The sequence below is a fragment of the Paralichthys olivaceus genome, chromosome 18, assembly GCF_024713975.1.
Source record: "Paralichthys olivaceus isolate ysfri-2021 chromosome 18, ASM2471397v2, whole genome shotgun sequence".
Lineage (NCBI taxonomy): Eukaryota > Metazoa > Chordata > Actinopteri > Pleuronectiformes > Paralichthyidae > Paralichthys > Paralichthys olivaceus.
The window spans coordinates 3,597,501-3,608,573 of record NC_091110.1 but is presented as its reverse complement, the minus strand read 5'-3'; the positions used below and the strand labels follow the sequence as shown (position 1 = coordinate 3,608,573).

The window sequence follows — 11,073 nt, the reverse complement described above, 5'->3', positions numbered from 1 at the left end:
GATTTACTCCACGCTACACCCCGGAGGTGCCCGAGCTCTTCGGCTGAGCACCACGCGAGCCACTCGGCAGCGTCGAACGGCCGCACGGGGTGAGCACATCCGCGCACCCTGCGATTCTGTCGCATGTTTGGTGACGTCCAACAGTCGACTCGCTGTGAAGTGTTCCGAGGCCTGGAGACTTTTTTTTTTTTATTTTTCCAAACGGCCGCTCGCCTGAATCAGCGCGTGGATGCTCGGACCCCGGTGCCCGGTGTGAGCGGGTGTGAGCCGATGAAGCGCTGGACGCCGTGAACCGAGCAGAGACGGTCGGACGCGTTAGCCAGCGAGTCGAAGCTACCGCTAACTGCCAGCGAGGAAGTGAGGGAGGAACAAAAATGACATCTCGGAGGTGAGTGTGGAAAACAGCTTTCTGGAGGAAGGCGTTTGGCGGAGCTAGCTTCAACTCCGCTCCGCGGTTTGGATGTGGACGTGTCGGCGAACGGGGTCCCGGTGGGCGGACGTGTCTGGAGAGAGAAGTGAGGGCAGAGGAGTAGCTAGCAAGGGGAGCGCTTCGTGTAGCACACACCGGCAACTTGGAGCCAAGTCTGGAGATGTGCAGAAAATCCCTGTTAACGCTGCTATCAACCCCGCTGCTGCGCTCTGGTTAACTTCCCTCAGGTGTTAGCTAGTAGTGGGGCAAGTTTGAACCAGCTGCCTCCAGGATCCAGCCACTGAAAACCAACCACAACTGTTGTTATCTGTAGTAGCTCAGGTCTGTTGTGGTGTGAGCTGCCTTTGACCCCCCCCCAACAGACCTCAGCTACAGACCACAGCTACAGACAGCATCGTTCACAGAGAGCTTGATCTGGAAACAGTAAGTCCACTCCGTGTGAGGAGGAGCAACACCTCCTCCAGGCCTGACATGTACAAGTGATATAGGAGGAGCAGACAGACATGGCAGCAGTACGATATGAAGAAACAGGAAGACAGTGCAGGCACAAACATGCAACAGATTCAAATATCATGTTCCCTCCAGACATGTTTCGGGACATAAGAGAATAATCCACTGTGAATAATCCATTATAAAGATTCAGTTGTCTGGTAAAACATTCTTGATTTAACATCAACTTCTTTTTCAGTGAAAAATCCATAATTTGTGTCTAATTGCTGGACACATGACGTCCCTGTCCTCACAGAGAAGTTCATTCCCAGCTTATGTGATGGGGTGGCTTCAGTTTTCTATGTAATACATTGTATATTGGAACAGTTTCGGCTTCCGAGCTGGTCACGATGCCACCGATCATGCCTGTAGATACCCGATTTAAACACAGATTTATGATGAGCACAGAGATCCAGCAGACTGCAGTGAAAACGTTCTTGTGTCAAACCGTGTCCATCAGGCCTCATCATGTACAGTGAGGGTCAAACCTCCAAGAGACCAAATAATGAGCAAAACACAAACGTTTCATGCAGAATAAAGGCAGAAAAATATCTGTAAAACAATTCTATCTCCGGAAATAACAAAGTTAAATAAAGTTAAAAGGTATTGTTAAGGGCATGTGCAGTTTTGGCATCTATATCATGAGCTACATTGCAGGATTATTAGACAACAGTATCGTTCGTGCCATGAACAATTACACTAAGAGGAACTTTCAAAACATGGACACTCATTTAAAATTTAGTAAATTGAATATAGTGATAGTGACTCATCGGAGCTGATCATTGTTTTCTTCCCGTCAGGTGGTTTCACCCCAACATCACAGGTGTGGAGGCTGAAAACCTCCTGCTGACTCGAGGAGTAGATGGGAGCTTTTTAGCCAGACCCAGTAAGAGTAATCCTGGAGACTTCACCCTCTCAGTACGGTAAGTGATGGCATTAACACTAAAGCAGCATATCCACAACAAAATAAAATTGAACAACTCTCCATATAAACGTTCTTGTGCTCGGTCCTACCTTGTGTGAGGGCGGACATTGATATGAAATACCCATCACCAATGTTCCTGAGATAAAACCATTGACATTGTGTTGAATTTGAACTCAAACAATGTGCAACAGGGCAGCTGAACAGACTGAATTATATTCAAACATTGCACACTTGTAAATGAATATTTTCAATATTTACAGTGGATCAAGTTACATTATGATAGTTTTTTTTTTACTCATTTGTGTTGGTTTTCTTACCAGCAACTCTGCCACATCAACTTTTTTTTCCAGCAGTGGTAGGCAGCTGTAAACCCACTGTACACTCCCCGAACAGAACAATGAATAAAGAATCGAATGTGATATTGGAAGAAACGCTGATACCTGCAGGTGAATGTGGTCACTGTGAAAGACAAACTGATATTCAAAAAAGTGACACAAATTCGACTGTATTAGATTTGTAATGTTGCTCTGTGTCTCCGTGTAAATAGGTGACTGTTAGCTTACACATTTGATGTAACTTAATGAGATGATGTGCCAGTGTATATTCAATCTGGTTTGCTGTGAGGAAAATCAACTAATGCAGCTTTAAATGTGGTGTGTTATTCACACTATTAGATGAAGCTGGGATAGTTATGAAATCAAGTTATAAAATCTTAAGTATGAACTTTGTTAAAGGATGGTGGGAACCAGCATTACCCAAAGAAGGCTGATGAAGCTTTGCCAAAAGTTTGTGGTTTTATCTCTGCGCCTGTCCAGTCATACATTTTTAAGATGAAGTATAAATCAGTTAAGCTGATGTAGCCAAAGTTATTTTTGTAACAGTCTCAGCTGTAAGGCCTCTCATCTCGTGCCATGTTTACTTCCTATGGAAACAAAACGTCTCCTCTTGTGGAAACAGAGACATTTCTACAGAGAGACTAGTTTCTGCTGGTTCAGACCAGCACACCAGTCTCTTCATCTGCACATCTGCAACACTTAACCAAAAGCCATCCGAAGTTACACGAGTCTTAGATCTGCCGCAAGTTCTCCTTTTCTATTTTCCATGATAATGGTGGTCACCTACACTGACTCAGCTTAGTGTATGGTTTGTGTCACAAGGAAAATGTTTCCCTTCAACATATTCACACAATGAATCACAGTCACTGAGATTGGATCGGCAGAGCGATGGCACTCATATTTTAGTGATAAAAAATTTTTTTTTCACACTGTGGAAAAAGGGACCAGAGAATGGTTTTCATTTTGCTTTAAACAACTTTAATGTTTATTTGATAACTTAACTGTTGGTTCTAAATCAGCAAATCCTCACAAGTGATGAGTTGGAGCGAGGCAATGTTTAATTCCAAATAAGCGTTAAATGAATCATCTAATCAACCAATAAATTCATAATTAATCCCTAGGTAGTACCCAAACAATATGTCATTTTCTGTAAAAATATGATTGTAAAGCTTTGATATATTTGGAGTAAAATGCAGAAGCATGAAATACAACAGGCTAAGCTAGATGTGACTGCATGTGTGATGATACTTTATACAGCAGGTCGATCTTCACTTATTAATGAGATTTGTTGAGAGCAACATTAGTTTCCTGTCTGAGTTTTTTGTGTCATGAGGATGAGGATGATGAGGATGATGATATTCCTGCCATGGATGCTCACATTTCTCAAAATGACTGATCTATTGCAGGCGAAATGGAGCTGTCACCCACATTAAGATCCAAAACACAGGAGACTACTATGACCTCTATGGCGGGGAGAAGTTTGCCACTCTTGCAGAGCTGGTGCAGTATTACATGGAACATCATGGTCAATTGAAGGAGAAGAATGGAGATGTTATTGAGCTCAAGTATCCACTCAACTGTGCTGATCCCACTTCAGAGAGGTGAGTGGGCACGTTGAATGTTTTAGTTTTGTTCTTGAGTGTTGGCTTGTTCACTGTCAAGACATTACCAGGTCTGTTTTTAATCATTTTGGACTTTTATTTGTCAAGTTGCCTTTACAGATTTATTTGTTTTGTTAGAGACACACAGCATATAACAGCATCAACACCCTAAAGCCTCCAAAATTCGCAAAAAGGTTAAACTGCAACATGAGACAAAACTGTTTCAACAGAAAACAACCATTATGAAGGAAAAGGATTATTATTTCTGCTACGTTCATTTTGCAGCAACGTCCTGTGTACCATACTGTGCTGTCCTCCCTCCACATTACACACAGACCTGCACTCACTTTACACGTTAACAAAAAACACCAACAATTAAAGTTTACGAGACACGTATTTAAACACAGTGAAAATAAGGACATGGGTTAAAGTGACCAGAATACAGGTTTTATACATTTATTCATTAAAAAATTGTTCATTGATTGTGATCAAGGAAAAAGTTGGAAATAATCGTGATATTGATTTGACAACAAGATTCTTTTAGTCCTTTTTTAAAAAATCTCCAGTCGTGTGTTTGTATGCATTAATTTCAGAAACACTGAGACATTGCGTTATGTAAAATAACAGCTGGAAAATCGGGGTGCTATAAAGCTCTTTATTTAGGTTCCACATCTAATACACTAAATAGCTTTACAGAGAATTCCTGTGGAAGTGGGTTTTTTCCATGCTAAGAAAGAGGAACTGGCTGTGTAATGGTTATACACTGTGGCAAACTGTTTCCATTACATTCATCCACTTTGTCTTTTCCCTTCATAAAATATGTGCAGTTTTAAATCCAGTTGCTTGGTTCATTAAGAAAAATATGTGCCCATAAAAAAAACACTACCACATTTTACATTCCCGAGAGATGAAATCAGTGTTTCCATCAATATTTTATAGTCGGTTGCTATCGCGGGCTAATAAGAGACTAGGGGAGGCGAAGCATTCCCCAAAATCATTATTGAAACATTAAGAAATTTGTGAATGACTTATATTTCTGATTGTTATTAGGAGCAAAGACCAATATGATATAGTGATTCTAGGCTCAGGTTTTGACCCATAGTTATGTTCTGTAATCAACCAAAGAAAGCCGACTGCAGATTTGAGGATGAGGTTTGAATGTGAAAGAAAAACAAAATGTTTGATTACACCTATCTGCAGGAAATGGTTTCTGAAAAGTACTTTAATGTGTTAGACCCTTGATTAACAGTGCTTGTAAACAATAAACACTCTGCGTTATTCATGTAAATAAAGAGTTTATTTACATGAATAAAGCAGATGTTTGGGATAAACTTTTTATCCCAATCATCAGTGGAAGCAGATTTTTCTTTTTTCATGTGAATTGTTCTTCAGAGAGTTGAATCCAGTTGAAACATGTGTTTTTGCCAGATGGTTCCACGGGCACTTGTCGGGCAGGGAGGCTGAGAAGCTGCTGACGGAGAAAGGGAAGAATGGCAGCTTCCTGGTGAGAGAGAGCCAGAGCCATCCTGGGGATTTTGTCCTGTCAGTTCGTACAGGGGACGATAAGACGGACAGCAGTGACAGCAAACCCAAAGTCACTCACGTCATGATCCGCTGCCAGGTAAACGCACTCCTCATCTCCTCTGTCTGTCTGTCCCTGCCGGACTACAGTATTTCAATGTTACTGTAATGCATGCAGTTGTTCAGTACTGTCCAGATAAATCAAGACTTTAACACTTTTTGTGAAGGTCTGATTCTGACAGATACAGATGTTAAGATTCGCTCCTTTATCCCCGCAGCGATCCAGATGTATTTTACTGCTCAGTATGCATGCATGCTGTTCAGATTAAGTGTGTTATCATTTGAGGTGAGGAAACGAATGTTTTTTTCGATGCTTCGCGACGCTTGCGGACGTAGTAAACCTGCTACACCCAACACGAGACGTGCACTGTCAGGACATCAGGATTATAGTGACACAAACCATCCGGATTTATGATCCGACATCATCGATTAATAACGTAATACATGTGGTTATCACTTTTTTTCTGTTAGAGTCAGACACACATACTGTAGAGTTTGTGACACTAGAATAAAACTTAATCAACACCTCTCATGTGAGACGGTGACATGATGTTCAGAGGGTGGAGCAGTGAGCAAAAGGGAAGTAATCCTGGAGTTGGCAGCGAATGCTACTTCCACTTGACCCGCCTCCCGTGGTTCAAGGCAAAAACTGTCACCGAAGCCACGTGCTGATACATTTACAGAGAGCCGGAGCCATAGATTATTATTCAAAATACCAGATTCAGAAGAATGGCACTGTCCTGTGAACTGTGTCTAACAATTTCCTGCCAGTTGCATTTAAATCCTTCCTCTTTTTCGTTTATTGTGTCACAGCCATGTTTGCCAATGTTTGTGGGGCAGAATTCGACTCCTTGAATGTACAGTAAATGCATTGTTTGACTTTTCTTCGAGCAACCTGTTTTCGTAGTCTGTGTAAGTGTCTGTCTATGATAGTGACTATTATGGTGCTTACTTGTATTTGTGGCTGATGTGTCTGCGGCTTTTTATCCAGCATGACCTTAAGTATGACGTGGGTGGAGGCGAGAAGTTTGACTCCCTCACCGACTTGGTAGAGCACTACAAAAAGAACCCCATGGTGGAAACTCTGGGCACTGTGCTTCAGCTAAAACAGGTATGTCCCCATCTCTTTTCATTTGTCCTAAATATTATAATATAAGCTGACTCCCAGTCTGTCTCTGGGGTACGCTAAGGCAACGTTTCTTGATTTTTAGTTTCTGTCCTGACTCATATTCTCCTCTGCAGCCCCTGAACACTACTCGTATTAACGCAGCGGAGATTGAAAGTCGAGTTAGGGAGTTGAGCAAACAAGCAGAGGCCACAGACAAGTTCAAACAGGGCTTCTGGGAAGAATTTGAGGTGAGTGGTTCAGTCTTTGGGTATTCACATTACAAATCCAAAACATACTTATATAGTAATATAATCTTTTTCTTTAGTGTATGTGAATTTCTGACAAAACAGAAAGTAACATACAGACCAAAGGCTCCTTTCAGACATACACCTTGTTACATAAATATGATTTTACATGTTGGTTTCAACCCCTGAATAAGCTCCAGTCATTTTTATGTGAAGGTCGACAAGGTCAAATCTTTCTGCAACACTTTGAGAATGGCACAAGTTTGAACTGAATGCATGAAACTGAGCAACAGTCAGGTGAGAGCAAGTCTAGTGGAAACAGAAGCACAGAATTGTTTACGACTACGATGAAAGGCTGTTTGTCACAGTCTCTGAATTCACGGTTTTCTATGACGTGTCTTTAAATGAGATACCAGGACACTGAAAATTAAAACATCTCCAACGTTGGCGGTGGCTGATATGTCAGAAAACATTTGCGGATTCGGAGCGTAGTTTGTAAATAACATGCTCAACATACCCCCAGGTCTAAACATTCATGACCACATACTGCCAGCTACTCTGCATCTTTATATGTGAATGCGTCGTCAGACTTCAACTGCAAAATGAGCCCTGAAATCCTTCAGTGATGCAGAGAGAAGTTGATATCATTACGTTTCTAGCTCGCTGCTGTTTTCCAGCACCGACACACACTTCCTTGTTGCTCACCAGATGCCAAATATCAAGCACTGTGACTCTGGATACCATCACTTTACCAGATGCTGTAGATACGGCCAACTATGAATTACATGTTGATAAGCCTTAGATAAATATCAAGCAGTGTGATTGAAAATGTTCTTTAGGCTTGGCTTGAAATGTGACCATCTCGCCGCTTTTCTTGATCCAGACCTTGCAGCAACAAGAGTGCAAGCTGCTCTACAGTCGCAAAGAGGGCCAGAGAGCCGAGAACAAAAACAAGAACAGATACAAGAACATTCTGCCATGTGAGAAACACTCTCTGCTCTTTCACCAGAACAACCTCTCAGTTTAGAGTAGGGATCACCTGAGGGGATTTTGTTGACTGTTTGTTCCTTCTGTTTCCAGTCGACCACACGCGCGTGGTGCTGAATGATGGGGACCCAAATGAGCCAGGCTCTGACTACATCAACGCCAATATCATCATGGTAGTATCTGCTGTCATGGTAAACTCGCTGCATCCTCAGGGGATTCAAACACTCACTCACACACACACACATGAACACACATTTTTTCTGTACGTGATAATATGTAAATGACTTTGATGTAGAATTATGTTAGTCAGATTCATCCCGTAGTTAGGCTGCATGTGTGGTCACTCACTTTATGTTCTTGTTTTAACTCTGGACTGTGTTTTTCTCTTGTACACGGAATACTCAGCTGACTGTTGTGCGTGTGTATGTCTGCATATGTGTGCATGTGCAGCCGGAGCTGGACCCAAAGTGTAACAGTACAAAGCTGAAGAAGAGCTACATCGCCACTCAGGGCTGTCTGCAGAACACAATCAGTGACTTCTGGAGGATGGTGTTCCAGGAGAACTCGCGAGTCATCGTCATGACCACCAAAGAGGTGGAGAGAGGAAAGGTGAGCAACATTAGTAAGGGCTGCACTTAGGACTGGGTGATAAAACAATAAAGATAAAACTTTCTCTCCAGAGAAACTTAAGACATGGTCGATATAGTGTCGAGTAGCCCTCGTAATTTAATGTGGAAACACTTAAAACGTTGTATTACACGATGTTATACACGAATATATTAGCCAGCAAGTATTTTCTCTGTTAAGATGTGGTAGACTAACAGCATCCTGAGTGTGTTGTGATCCACACACAGGGCATCTCTCATTGCTCAATCTCTCATTTGGTATCAATAAACACAACTGTGACAAATTGATTCTCTGTAGATCGTGTTTACTTATCGTTCCAAGTTGGTCTCATTAGACAGCAGCATCACAGGAAACGTGACAAAGTGAATGTTATTGCGTCTCAACAGAGCAAGTGTGTGAAGTACTGGCCAGACGTGTCGGCTCTAAAGGAGTACGGCGCCATGCGCGTTCGCAATGTCAGAGAGACGACTCCACACGACTACACCTTAAGAGAGCTCAAACTGTCCAAAGTCGGACAGGTAAGTTTTTGTAGTTGTATATGTGTAAGCTAGTATAGTTATCACTGTAATTAATAAGATATACTTTATTTGTCTACGGCCTTTCATACAAGAAATTGAGGTTAAAGTGGTTCTGATATGAATTTTTTGATTGAATTCAGAATGTTTTGTTCTTATTGTAGAAAACATATTTTCTAATGGGTGAGGCATAATTATGAGGTCATAAAATGTAAGAAACAAACCCAGACTATCTAGGCAGAGTTGTTGCAGTTTTGTTTGATGGCACTGGTGGATGCTTTAAAGTTTACATTTTAATTGCACCCATTTCTTAGTTGTTGTGACCTGTCCTTCATGGTCTATGTCATAAATTATCGCTTCACGTGTTCTTAATATATCTTTTTAGAAAATATGTTATAGATGCGTATTAATGCATAAGGCTGGTGATTGTTGATTTTTGGTCTTTTCATGTGAACAAAAATATAGACTGTGTTACTCCGTCTCTTATTGCTTTGACTTTTTCAGCTTGTCTCAGGCCATTGGCTCCTATTGATGAAATAAATCTTAATAAAACACGTCATAGATGTGAAGGCTCAGTAATATTTTCAATACAATTTTCACTGTAGTTTCTACTATGCATAACTAAAAACAGGAGCTATAAGTGTATATTTTGACTGTTTCCTGAAGTAGATTAATCCACATTAGGTGCATTTACAAGTACCTGCTGCAGCAGGACAGTGTTTGTGGGATTGAGTCAAATCAAACTGCAGTGTGTGTTGATGACGATGAAGTCACATGAGCAACAGTGTGACTCACTGATGTTTTTATAAATCTTTTGGAGCTCTCTGGCTCAGAGGATCAGGTTTATTTAAGATCCCTTTATGGTGAAGTATAATTGTTGGTTTAGTCTTTTCATGTGATTTGTTAAGAATAAGAAAAATAAACTATATCACCAGACAAAATACACAATGATGATGCCAATTCAAAGTCTGTTCAGTGACTATGACAGACTCGACTGTACTGAAGCTTTGTGTCAAAGCGCTGCAGATTGAAAGCTGTTATCCTCCTGTGTGTGTGTGTTCAGGGAAACACAGAACGTACAGTTTGGCAGTACCACTTCAGGTCCTGGCCGGACCACGGCGTCCCCACTGACCCAGGTGGTGTACTCGACTTCTTAGAGGAAGTCAACCTGAAACAGGAGAGCATACTAGACGCTGGGCCTATAGCGGTACACTGCAGGTACACAAGCATGTCCGACACTTCAACAAGCCTTAAATGTTCTCCAGAGGACACACATGTCTAGAATAGAGGAGACAAAGACTTTGTCTTGTGTTTTGCAGTGCAGGGATCGGGCGGACGGGAACGTTTATAGTGATTGACATCCTGATAGATGTGATCCGAGAAAAAGGTGAGTGTGCGTGGTGCATTGTGCATTTCATGTGTCAATACAGTGATTCAATACAGTTCTGTTTACACTGTAGTACAGCGTGATCCAACACAAATGTTTGTTTTGGACACTGTTAAAAAGGTATTGATTCAATGAGGTTTTAGCATTGAGGTCATGATGAGTGATGTTCACACACACACACAACATGAATGTGAATATCTTCTCTCTGACCAGTTTACCTCAGTCATGTGAAGCGCTGTGTCAGAGTACAACGTTGTTTTTATGCTGCAGGGGTTGACTGTGACATCGACGTGCCAAAGACCATCCAGATGGTTCGTTCTCAGCGGTCTGGGATGGTGCAGACCGAGGCGCAGTACAGATTCATCTACATGGCTGTGCAGCATTACATAGAAACATTGCAGAGACGCATAGAGGAAGAACAGGTGTGCAGCAGACAACTCTTCACGTTTTTAGTCAGGCTTTTTTCCCTGCTCCTGTCTCTAACCCTACCCTGTTTCCTCTCTGCAGAAAAGTAAGATTAAAGGGCGTGAGTACACTAACATTAAGTACTCTATGTCTGACCTGACTGGGGGAGAGCAGAGTCCTTTGCCTCCTTGCACTCCTCTTCCTACTCCCACCTGCACAGAGTAAGTAATGCTGCTGCTAAATGGCTACTGTTAGGAGGCTTAACGTTTTTATTGGGTCCTTGTTAAGAAAGTCTTGTTAGTACTTTCTTACTTGAGTGTGTGCATGTGTTGGCAGGATGAGGGATGACAGCTCCAGAGTGTATGAGAACGTGGGACTGATGCAGCAGCAGAAGAGCTACAGATGAGATTCACCTTTGACCCCAGTGCTCTTTCAGTT

At 41.9% G+C, this 11,073-nt stretch overlaps 1 protein-coding gene across 2 annotated transcripts in view; it reads left to right on the top strand.

Annotated features, from left to right (window-relative positions):
* The window catches only part of ptpn11a (protein tyrosine phosphatase non-receptor type 11a), a 14,839-nt gene continuing 3,766 nt past the window's right edge, over positions 1-11,073 (top strand). The window contains exons 1-15 of one of the 2 annotated variants that reach the window (XM_020082234.2): positions 1-388; positions 1,720-1,842; positions 3,586-3,780; positions 5,209-5,401; positions 6,353-6,472; positions 6,604-6,717; positions 7,598-7,694; positions 7,795-7,874; positions 8,152-8,310; positions 8,715-8,846; positions 9,907-10,061; positions 10,163-10,230; positions 10,501-10,652; positions 10,738-10,856; positions 10,972-11,073. The exon at positions 10,972-11,073 is cut by the window's right edge and continues 4 nt beyond it. In XM_020082234.2, the coding sequence (XP_019937793.1) occupies positions 375-388; positions 1,720-1,842; positions 3,586-3,780; positions 5,209-5,401; positions 6,353-6,472; positions 6,604-6,717; positions 7,598-7,694; positions 7,795-7,874; positions 8,152-8,310; positions 8,715-8,846; positions 9,907-10,061; positions 10,163-10,230; positions 10,501-10,652; positions 10,738-10,856; positions 10,972-11,041 (1,791 nt within the window). In that variant the 5' untranslated portion in view covers positions 1-374 and the 3' untranslated portion in view covers positions 11,042-11,073. Of the gene's footprint in view, positions 389-1,719; positions 1,843-3,585; positions 3,781-5,208; positions 5,402-6,352; positions 6,473-6,603; positions 6,718-7,597; positions 7,695-7,794; positions 7,893-8,151; positions 8,311-8,714; positions 8,847-9,906; positions 10,062-10,162; positions 10,231-10,500; positions 10,653-10,737; positions 10,857-10,971 lie in introns of both variants that reach the window. The other variant, XM_020082232.2, reaches the window with a different exon arrangement.